Genomic DNA, 12,335 nt, shown 5'->3' on the forward strand with positions numbered 1-12,335 from the left:
CCCCAGAATTTAAGAAAACATAGAATATTAAAATATTTGTTGGATATAGATAGAGGAATTCCATGTATCGCACAAACAGTCTGAAGTGTAATATTCATTTTGTATGTATTTAATTTGCTCTACAAACACAACTTTAAAATATCTGTATCCCATGAGACTTATCTAAATTTTGGCATGGAATTCTATGAATGTCCCTGGGAATAGGCATAAGCAACTAAATAATACAACTGAAATTGTCAATTAGCTATAATACTTGGACATAAATATATAGAATCAGCATGAATTCAGACATGGGTGAGTTGTCTGAAGAGTAGCATCAAAACTGATGTACTGATCAAGAGCATCAAAACTGGAACAGATGACTGTAGATTCAAGGTGAACAATAAAAGTTAATCAACATAAAGAATAATTTTGAATTGTAAACAAACATCCCCAGAGTCCTGAATACTACTATTCTCTGTAATAGTACATGTCAGGAGTTCCAAATATAATGTTATTCCTTTATTTATTTAATTCCTATAGCTCCCATTAGCCAAGCTCTCTGAGCAGTTCATAGCAAATATAAATAAAATAACACTGGAGGAAATGGATATTTCCAAGTGAAAAAATAGCCAAGAAGTGACCACTGGTCATAAAACTAGCTCTTGGGACTGAATATAGATTTCAGACTCATTTCAGAAATGGTACAGGAAAGCTAACATTACTCAACATAGTGAGAATACTCTTCCAGATAATTTTGTCGAAGGCCTTTTCAGCATTCCACAAACAAAGGGAAGCCTGGTTTGTTCTATCAGTATTTAAGGCTATCAGATCAACAACTACTGTAATATAATCAGCCCCTTGTCTATGTTTAATAAACCCCACCTGTTCTGCTCAAACTAGTTTTGTGAAAATGTGTTGCAATCTATCAACAAAAGTTGCCAAAATTGCACTTAGTGTTATGATATCCAAGTCAATTAAATATGTAACTCACTTGCACAATGAGTGTGATCTTTTCTAGACTTAAAAAATCACTGCAATATAAGCATAATTTAGCAATGAGGAATGGAAGCCCAAATCAAAAATATGGTTATAAAGACAACGAAGCTTTGAAACTAAGAGATTGGAGAAGGTTTTATACCACCGAATTGGAAACCCATCCAGACCAGCAATTATCACATTCATAATTGTTTTCTTAATTTCCTCATTAATGGATATCATTTGTCACTGTCACTAAAAGTGGTTGCCTTTCAGCTGATCAATCAGGTGAGCTCATTGCATTCTCCCTGTAAGCTGGTCCCATCAGCTTTGAAAGCTCTCTTGGGCTAACCCCGCTTCATCGTACCGGTATGTGCATTTCAAACTCATCGATATCCATCTCCACTCTAGCACAAGAACCTTCATCATTATTGTTGCTGTTGCTATCTGCACTGCATACCAATGGGACGAAGGGGAGGGTTGTGTGTGCAAAGAAGGAATCTGTCTTTTGGCTTGACTTTGTGCTTAAAGACTAAATGAACTGGTTCTATACTACAGCGTTATAGGTCCCCACTGCCTTGGCTGTATTTTTCAAGGCCTGTAGCCATCATCACTCATTGACAGCATAAGCATTTAAGGAAAATTTTCATTTGGTGTCACTGCAATGGAAAATGCATTTTCTCCTTGGTGGTTATTTACAGTTGCATGAATGTGTTCTCATGCTCCCTTGTGGATTCTTCTACTTACTTATTCTGCAGAGCAAAAGCATGTGTATCTGACCTCAGGAACTGCTTACATATAGGAATGCTTGCTGTGTTTACCCACCATTAAACAGCAAGCAGCCATTACAGATGCTGGAAAGGACCCCTATTACAATGCCTAGTGCATACCACCATTAGACAATCTGATTTTTATTGATTACTGGTACTTAGGTATGATTGGCACCTACAAGTAAATTTTACACTGCCTCCTTTTTAATTTGAGAACAATTTTATGTGTGTTATTGCATTATTCAAGGGAATAATAATAGAACCAACATGGTGCAGTGGTTAAGAGTGCTAGACTGGAATTTAAGAGACTTGGGACCTAGTTTCCATTCTGCTAGGGAATCACTGAGTGACTTTGGGCCAGCCCTGGACTCATGGCCTGACCTACTTCACTGGGCTGTATTGTGAGTATATAATGTAGAAAAGTCCTGGCAAGCCATGTGGGTTCCTTGCAAGAGGGCGGAAGGCAGGATATAAATGCAGTGTGATAATAATACAGCACGTAACAACAACAACAAATACTACCTGAATTTCAACCAGCATGGTTCATTACAGGAGGCAAAATATGCAAAATGCTGCTGATTTGCTAATTTCCTCATGCCTACAGAATCCAAGAAGATTTTTATGGCCTCAAGCATTAACTCCCTATGCTAAGCCAAAACATAAAACATGTTCACCCACACACATATTTAGGCTTTTTGTCAATTCTCTGATGCCAGAAATATTGAACAAGGAAAATGAACAGTAAACTGAACATGCTGCTACAGGGAAAGATCACTGAAGGTCACAAACGGCATGTGGGCCCTTTAAGAAAATATTGTGGGGTAGGGTTTCTTGTCCAGGATTCTAGGCGATACAGTTCTCTCTCCCCCCAACACCCAGTTTCCCATGCTCCCCGCACACACATGGCAGTCAGCATTTTGCAGCCTCCGATCATGCTCAGTCCTTATTGCCCTTTTTTACTTTCTAAAAATAAATGAAAGAAAGAAAGAGAACATACATCTACTAACTCAGCCCTGCTGATGCCTTTCACCTATCCATGTATGTTGACATTTTTGCTACATAAGAATCATCCCTCAGTGACTTATGAATGCTGCAAGTATGCATGATCGGGCTGATGATGCCAAGCCCTAGGGACATGGAGCCAAATTTCTGAATGAGATAGACCAAAACCAGTGAAAGGCCACAAGGATTGCGGCTGGTTTTCAGGGTAAGCCATACAAGGAGAGACTGAGGGAACTGGGTCTTTTCAGCCTTGAGAAGAGAAGATTCAGAGGGGGCCTGCTAGTGACATACAGGTGGGTGAGGGGGTATCATGCAAAGGTGGGTTGTGACCCTTTTTTCCCTGCAGTGGAGAGTGGGATGTGTTCCAATGGAGCAAAGCTCAGGGAGCCAAGATTCAAGGTGGATACCAGGAAGTACTTTCTGATGGTTAGGACCCCTAGGGCATGGAATGGGCTTCCATGGGAGATGGTTGAGGCCCCATCAGTGAGGGTGTTTATGGGTAGGCTGGACATGCACATGGTAGGCATGTCATGAGTAGAGCTGGGGGGTCAGACTAGATGGCCTGGGTGGCCCCTTCTGACTCACTCTGTTTCTATGTTCTATGTTTAATTTCCTAACAGATGTTTATGAGAAATAGGCTGAAATGTTCAATTAGATCCGCTCTAGTTGTACTATTGTGTCCACATGTCAAGTTTGAACTGCTTCATTGGCTATCATCTCTCCCCTGGAGGAATTTGGGATTCTTGAGCACCAAGATTTCAGCACCATCACCAAACTGAGATCGCACTTCTCACACAGCACTCGGTTCATAGGATACCATGTGTTGTTGGTCCTCAGTTTGGAGTGCTTTCTGTCCAAGTTGTGTTTAAATATAAAGAACCCTAAAAAGCATTAGTCAGCACCTGGGCAGCAGGCTGAACATGAGGGCATATGAGTCACCTGTCAGTGTCATTCCATAGTATGGTGAGGCGTATCTTATGTCTGCTGAAATTCTAATATATCTTTCTATGTTTATATATGCACCTATGCATGAATACATGCACATTATATACAAATGTGTGTTGTTGTTCCCTTCTTTTTGATTATGCACTGCCCTCTCCCTCCCCCTTCCCCCTCTCCTCCTGGCAATTAATACTTATTAAGGGAAAAACAACTTCCCTTTTCCCAACCCCAATGAGAACTGGGTAGACTCAGGGAACCATGGAATTTTGGGTGTCTCATGGAAAGAAAGGTGAGACTGGACAGACAGTGGGATGAGATACCTTGGAACTCTTAACAGAAGCAGTTCATACTGTAACATCTTGCTGCAATAGCTGACTTAACATAACCATTCCATGTAGCCTGAAGGGCCTGATCATGCCTCATCTTGGAAGCTAAGCAGGGTCAGGCCTGGTTGGAATCTGGATGGGGGACTTCAGTGTTGTGAACCACCCAGAGAGCTTTGGCTATGGGTGGTATAGAAATATAATAATAATTATTATTAATAATAATAATTTCCTCCAATTTGGGTGAGGGCACTGCAGTGACAGGTGATTTAAGTAGGTTAGTACTACACAACTGGAACATTGGGCCATACTTCAGTCATTTTTTCTTTTTCTGATTTTTTTTGCTTTGTGGCATCTGTAAAACTGCAAAGAAAACCATGGTGCTTAAGGAGACCAAAGACTCTTCCGTTCTACTGGGTTTGAAATCCTTTTCAGGCAATTGCGTGGCTTTTAGTCTCACTGTCTCCAACTCTGAATTGCTCTATTATCCCCACCTCTCTCTCTGGTGTTCCTTTCTCATAATTTCACCTTTGGGGGAACCATAGATGTAGAAAAGTCATCATTTGTACCTATGTTTTCACTCTAATTAACAATTTTAACATGCATCAATCATTACAAGAACAGCGCCAAACATTTCTGCAGAGACTACATTTCAGGACAAACATGGTTGGGTAAGATTGAGTACCAAGGTGCTCCCCTTGATGAACATGTTGCCTGTGAATTTGAATTGTAGGGAAAGTATTTTAGATGGAAACAGGTAAAGAAGTTTTGAAAGGGGCAGGATTTGCAGCATGTTTCAAAGAAGCACTCTTAGAAGGTTTAAATATTCTCTTTAAACACCAGAAAAAAACTATCTTTGAATAGCTTTTATTGCAGTAGCTTTCTAAACAAACTAAAAAGAACTGTAGCAATGCTATCAGTAGAGATCAAACAATCACCTTGGCAGTGGGGTTGCGCCTTTGGCATGTTCAGTTGGTCCATGGCTTCTATTGCTTTTATTCTAGCCTTCACTGTGTAGACTATTCAGAAAGAAGTAGCAGGATGTCAGCTGGATCGCCATGTAGAATAGCAGTTTGGAGCTAAGAATTCTAGTCCAAAAGAGACCCTTAGATGGGAAATCAGCACAAGTCCTATTTCAAAACTATGTGTAAAAGATTAGAGTACAAAGGGGCAAGCCAGCCACACCTCCTCAGTTCATAATGGGTCATGAGTAGTGGAAGAGCTCATGCATTTCATGTGGAAGGACCCAGGTTCAATTCCCAGGCTCTTCACGCAGAACAGCTTCTGTCTGGAACCTTGGAGAGATGCTACTAGGCAGTGTTGGCAACATTGGGCAAATTCAAACATTAATAGTAGAAGGACCCAGGTTCAACCCAGTATAAGGCAGCTTCCTATATTCTCAACCTTCCTGTGTTGAACAGAAAAGTCTACAAGGAGTTTCTACTCTCATTTGCTTGCATGGGAATGGAAGACTCCATATGGCTGGGCACCTTGATTTCTTAGGATTCCTAGCCATGCAAAGGTCTACACATTCAACTGAAGACAAGTAGAAGCCTTAGAAATCTCCCTGTTGAACATCAGGAAACTGGGAACTGAAGAAATGGGCTGGAGCATATGAAGACAAGGTGTTAAAGCTGGAGTACTTTGCCCCGTTCCTTGTATTCAGCCTGGTCTACCTCATTCAGGCATAACACCTGGGCAGTGCTGAAGAGTATTTGTCCAGGTGAACAGATAATGCCTTTTTGAATAGATAAATAGGATTAGCACTTCAGGTAAGAGTAAGAAACATTTTTCACCTGAATGATCAAGTTTAGAAAGGCAGGCATTTCACCACTGTGATTTTGTGGAGAAATGTTTCCATGGTCCTATATAACAGATGCTGATCATTCTCCTTTCTTTTCTTTGGAAACCAGAAATGTTGTATTTCTATATCCGTCCTGGAAATGAAACCTCCCACACACTGTAGTTGCACTGTATCAAAAAGTGTGGAAATACTAACAACGGCTAATGCATCATATAGGCCAGCAAGGTATCACTGCACACACTTGATAATATAACATTAAATGTCAGGCAGAAGACAGTGGGATCAAGTGGCAAGGCTTTTCCTGGACTTCAGGTTAGCTGGAATACGGGTTTTATTGCTGTTTTTTCAGCATAGGGAAATGTTCAAGACATACATCTTCATTCCCTGCCGTTAAGAGAACAGTGCAGCCAGTTTTGCTGCCTCTCCACGTCTCATTTTTCCAATCAACTGAAACTTTGAGATTTTTCCATTCTGAATTTCAGTTTACCCTGAACTTTTAATATTTTTAAAGTTTTCGTTGAGATTTATGAGCATTTTGTGTGCAAATGTCCTAATATATGTATTATGCATGTACTTTTGCATAATACACACATTTTCCAAACAATTTTCATAATATGATACTTATTTTCCTTAATATAGGCATTTATCCACATGTTTTGATTGAAAAATGATTGCAAAAAATGACTGCAAACATTCCAAAGGTTAACTGAGTATTGGTCCACATAGCAGTCTCAAAACTGATTGAAAAATTGATTGAAAATGACTTTGAAAATGACTGCAAAAATGTCAAAGGTTAACAGTTTTGGTTCACAGAGCAGTTTCAAAGTAAAATATTTAGCAAATCTACCCTAAAATAAGAACACACTGGATTTTCTCTCCATCCTGAATAGGGTGATTCTGCCACCTTGAGTTATTCAGTCTTCTAGAAGCTTTACCACTTGGTCATAACATTACAAACTCAAAGTCAAGCACACAATAAAACTGTATAAAAGAGGCACTGTTGTTGATAATCAGCAGTTAAGTCTTGAGAGTAAGTACTGAGAAGACTTAAGCACATGCCCGTGTCTCTCCTCGTTTTTCCATGCACATCCACACACACCTCTATATTGCCACTGTCTTATAAATGATTGTGCACATACAAGGCACAAAAAGTTCCTATGTGTGTTGCTGGTGGACTTTCTGCTTCCACAGTTGCCTTTCATGCCATCCTGTAATGGTGATCGCTACTGGTTTTCCTGTGTTGAGAATGCCGATGCAACTTTCCAAAAGGTGGGATGAAAGATTGATGAAGAAAAGGGAGCTATGGCTCAGAGAGTGAGGCACTGCATTGAATCCCTTGGCCATGCCTTTTTTTAGGCAAAGTGTAGATTAAATAAAGTACAAGGCTAACTTTTCCCCAGAATCAACCAGATAATTGTAAAAAAAAAGTACATACCTGAAAATTTGTGCAAGATCTTCTGCTTTGAGTTCTTTCAAAATTTCCTGGCTGAAGTGAGGATCACTTGGCTCTGAAGGGGTAGGGGAAGGAGGGCATTGTGCATGACCATAGTGGCCTATCAGAATCCCAATAATAAATAAACACATAGCTGTGCAAAATAGCTTAAATATCCAGCAAAAGCTGCAGCGGTTGCTCTTTGGTGGAGGCCTTGTATAATGTGAGATGTAATCTGGATCTTCCTGAAGCCTTTGGAACCTTCCTTTGGGAGATGCTGATGGCTGAACAGGTTCCAGGTCCAAGTCGGTTCTCTGAGTGCTTCCCATTGCTTGGTGGACTGCCCCATCCAGCTGGAAATGGTCAAAGCCAGGCTCCTCCAGCTCTTTCTCCATGTCCCATTCTAGCTCCAGGGAAGTGGCTTGGAGGTCATCATGATCGAGGTATTGTGCCCTCTGGGCTCCACTGACTTTGCGGTATGCCATCCTTTTACCTGTTGGTTAAAGAGAGTGAGAGCAATGCAGGCAAGTATTTATTAGATGAATGGATAATGAATGTAAGCAATCATTTAGAGTGGCCTTCCCCAGCATGGTGACTGGCAGATATTTTGGTCTACAAGTTCCATCGGCCCACACCGGCATGGCCCTTGGTCAGAAATTATGGGAGCTGTAGTCCAGAACATCTGAGACCACCATGTCAGGGAGGCTTTCTAGACTGTTCATTTAGTCTAGCTCATTTAATCTGGACTATTTAAACCAGGAAAATGTTTGCAAAGCCAAGACATGAAAATGACCAGGCAAGGGCACAAATACCCGATTTGACCTCCAATGTTAGGTGCTTTGCTGTTCACTCAGCCAATGAGAAGAGGCCATTTATATGGCAACTGGAATGAGGATAACCCCATCTCAGTGAGGTGATCTGAAGCCAAGCAAAGAATAACTAATGATATGATCCTATGCATGGCTAGCTGAGGCATGCTGGGAGCTGTAGGATTTTTTTTTTTTCATTCTGTTTAAAAGCATGCATCAGATTGTGTCCTGAACCTACTTTGAGTTGTGCAGTTTTCTGTAGGGATTCAGAAGCTGAAGGATTAGGAGTTCCAGATGAGCACCCAGAAGGCCTGACATTTTATGTGTCTGCTTATGTATGCCTATAGTCTTCCCATGCTGAAAGTGTCAGCTTTCCGAAAGTAACCCAGTGCCAACACTAGTTACACTTAGATAATCTGTCCATGGCTGATAAGGCTTGCAGGACAGGTCTCCCTGAAGATGCAGCATGACTGGCCAGCATTTTTGCAGGCAGAATTTCCCCTAGACCGATGTCAAATATAAGATAGGCCCTAACATAATGCAGTGAAGCAGTCACCTCCAATATCAGATGCGAGGAGGTAGTGGACATGTGTTGAAGGAGACTTGTGTCCTGTTTGGCCCACTCAGGAGGATGCTGTCTCATCACTAATGCTGAAGACCAGTTTGACTACTAGAATCGTCAGCATTTCCTTCAGAACAGGAAGGGATGGCAACTTGTTCCTTTCCACAGGCAGCAGTATATCTTGGGTCAGCCCTACTAATCTAACTCCTGGAGTTATCTGAGCTCAGGAATGTTGCAGGTTATTGGTGCAGCCAAAAAGAGCTTGGCCTGACTGGATTGTGTCCTGTATCTTCACCAAGACATAGAAGTGTGTTTGAGTTCCTAATAATTATTCATTAATATGGGCTATTGTGTAGAATTGTTTTCTTTCCCGTGTATATAATTCATGCTTCTAATAAAAGAATTAAGTTGTAGAGAGAATAAGAAAACAATGTTACTACATTGCCTACCAAAGCAAAGAAATGCTAGGCTATGGTGGAAATTTCAGGGTGACATTCTATTCTCCTTAATACTTCAATAAAAGTCTTCCATGTGGATATAATGTTTTATACTTTACCTGTATATAAAGGCACAGTTCTTCAATGACTGATTAATTTACTTGGAATTTACCCTGCCTATCTGATTTGATCTACTCAGTTTATATATTTTCCCTCTACCTTTCATTTCTCTCCCCTTTTAAATGAATCAAAATCACCGTGTGGTTGGTATTCTTAGCAAAATGGTTTCCTTAATGGGGAAGTATAATGGTGGCAGTTCCAGGCATATTTCCATCCCAACATGCGCGCCCTCGAAGTAGAACTCTGACCTCTAATCTAAACATTCAAAGTCAATTCTCTACAAATCATTTCTAAACTGACTGCAGGGACGAGACTTGGTTTTCATTCATACTTCGACAATAGACATTCCATCACATAAGCGGTGGCAATTTAACGCTTTTCAAACAGCCGACAGACCCATCAATTAGAATGAAATGCAGATACAGATATTAACTCCTCAATGTGACGGGTATCTGACTGACACCCACATCATGGCCTCCTCCCCTTCCTTGTTACACATTAATAAATTTTCTTTATCTAAGATCCATCTTCCAGATAGCACTTTCTGGGTCACATATTGGATGAACCTACTTATATGCAGCAGCACGGAGAGGGAGGTGAGCAATCATATTTGAAAAGTGGGGGAAGGAGATTACAAAACACACTGAAATACAGACACAGCCCACCACATGTTAACCAAAAAATGTGCCTCATTCTACACTGCCACCTCATTTGCAAATCCCATTTCCTTACAAAGGATGAGTCGTTTGGAGGTCCTCACCAACTGATGCTGCCCTCAATAGACTTGCCACCAGCAATATAATAACTGCTTAAAGTATAAAACATTTTGTAACCTGATGGGCACATTTTATTTGCTCTCCTGTCCACTTGTCTTTGCTCTTAAAATGGTCCCATAAATATTTTGGCAACCTGGGGTCAACAGCAGAGAGAAAGTGCTGTCTAGGGCCATGATCGGCTCCACTCCTCCCCGGTCACCTCCAGCAGGCTCTGAATGGAACAGTGACCTCAGAAAAACCCCCATCAGTCCTGGATGTTTGAAGGATCATGTCCTCCCATATGAACCACTCGCATGCTTGGATATCATGAAGTCAGGCGCATTGGTAGATCTCTCTTCACTGTGAAGGACAGACCGTTGGCTTGTGTGCATGACTCTTGCTCATCTGCTACACTGTTTATGGACTGCTCTGCTCTTTTCTTAGCTTGGTCTGGTGAGGCCAGCAATGATTTCATTTGAATGCAAGTTTTGTTTTGTTGTCGGACACTTTGTGTTTGTGGTAGTGTTGTTGCTGCTTTGCTGCTGCTGTGACGATTCTTTTATTTCTTTCCATATGTGTAGAGAAAGAGAGACTGTGTGAGCAAGTGAGAGGGCCTATCTGGAGACCATATGGAAGAAAATCTGGAATATGGATAATTTAATGAATAAACTCAGGCACTGAGGGAATAAGAATAGAGCTAATATAAGTATTTCTGTGTCCCTCTGCATGACAGAAAGAATTTCTAGAATTTTTTTAAAAAATAAAAAACACCACCTAGGGAGGAACTAGTTAACAGGGTTCTGGAAATTTTTTGCTGCTTTGTAAACATTTTAGTATGTGTGTGTTTAAGCACTGTAACATGAAATTAATTTACATCTAGAAAATAACCTTGTATTTAAAATCACAGGAAACAACAACCCCACAATGCATTCTCTGTCCCATTCAACGTAGCATGTAAAACTGGGACCACCAGGCTCCTAGCTTCTTCTGGTCTTTATTTTATTCCCTACATTAAATTAATTAAGGGTAGCTATCTAATGTAGTTCCTAGTTTTGAAGCTCAGATTCCATTTCCATCTTGCCATTAGTTTCTTGGGGAAGTTGCTTTTTTTTTTTTTTTTTTTTTTTTTGTTAGTGCCAGCAGTTTTATCTGTTGGGAAATGAATATTTTCTGACTGGCAGCCAGAAAATATTCATGGCAGCCATTTTATGAATGGGCAACAGTGACTTCCTGGTGGCAGCCTCTTCATAAGAACACCCCGAACTCTCTCTTAAATACCCACAGACCCACAAATGATGAGACCCCTGCTAACTTCATTGCATCAGGTGCCTCCCCCTCCTCGTTCTGTGTCCCCACTGGTTGTGGAGGAGGGTTTCAAACATTAAAAGGTCATATTGAGAGACCATTCATCCATGTAATGGCTAGTTGAGGTGTTATGGCTAAAGATACCCATCCCATTCATGGAATGACTCACCATGAAGATTGTTTGGGGCTAAATTCCTAGCAAAACATAGATTCTAGTTTTTATTCTAAAAAAGTTCAAGGGACATTGGGAAGTACAAGAGATTTTCAACCTGCAAACTGATTTTCTCCACGTGTCCATTCTTCAGTGAAAGCAAAGCAAAGCAAATATAGAAGCTTCTAAAATGCATAATTTTATGGCACTAGAAGTAAAAAGTCAGCATTCATTCACAGCTGCCTTCATAGTATTCTGCATATAAAACAGGATTCAACGGCAGCATGTCAAATCAAATTGTTGTAAGTGCTGACTCTTTGCAAAAACAAAGCAAAAAAGGCGACATATACAGGCAGAATCCAAGTACTCTTCATTTATAACAGTTTTAAAACAATATTTTGGTCAATAGGATGCATGCTAATCAAGGATGTTTAAGTATCTGTTAACGTAAGTACTTCATAAAAATTGCATAAAATTCCATTAGATGGTTGCTACCCTGAATAAGCAATAACCATTTTCCATGCTGCAAATCACAACTATCTCACAGAGCAGAAGCCTAAAAGGAATTTCTCCAGCTCACCTTTACTTGTGAAGGATTTCCTAGGAAGATCACATCATAAATCCCAGTGTTAACCAAGCCATTTCATAAGTATCTCTATTGTATACAGCAAGGAAACATTGGTAGAATCTCTGAGAAACTCCAGTAAATTTTTAAGCTGCCCATTAAGCCTCAAACGTTTTATTTTAGATAAGCTCATTGACATTAAGGCATTTCACTACCATTAGCAACATTGTTTGTGTTTTCTTTCCCTGTGGGCAGGTAGTCTCCCAGGCTTCATCTGAAGTTCAGAAACTTGCACTGAAGTTTGTTATCTTGTTGCTAACAAGTTTTTATTTGTTGCAAAGTTTGTAAGTTAGCTAAACCAAATATTCAGGTGGGCAGCAGGGAAATCAACAGATGCTTTG

At 40.4% G+C, this 12,335-nt stretch overlaps 1 protein-coding gene across 1 annotated transcript in view; it reads right to left on the reverse strand.

Moving 5' to 3' along the window:
- The window catches only part of NAALADL2 (N-acetylated alpha-linked acidic dipeptidase like 2), a 414,058-nt gene extending 406,343 nt beyond the window's left edge, over positions 1–7,715 (reverse strand). The window contains exon 1 of the mRNA XM_044434625.1: positions 7,234–7,715. Coding sequence (XP_044290560.1) covers positions 7,234–7,715 — 482 coding nt within the window. The remainder of the gene's footprint in view (positions 1–7,233) is intronic.
- Between the last annotated feature and the right edge of the window lie 4,620 nt (positions 7,716–12,335).

This window comes from Varanus komodoensis, unplaced genomic scaffold (assembly GCF_004798865.1).
Source record: "Varanus komodoensis strain SLA01 unplaced genomic scaffold, ASM479886v1 scaffold28, whole genome shotgun sequence".
Lineage (NCBI taxonomy): Eukaryota > Metazoa > Chordata > Lepidosauria > Squamata > Varanidae > Varanus > Varanus komodoensis.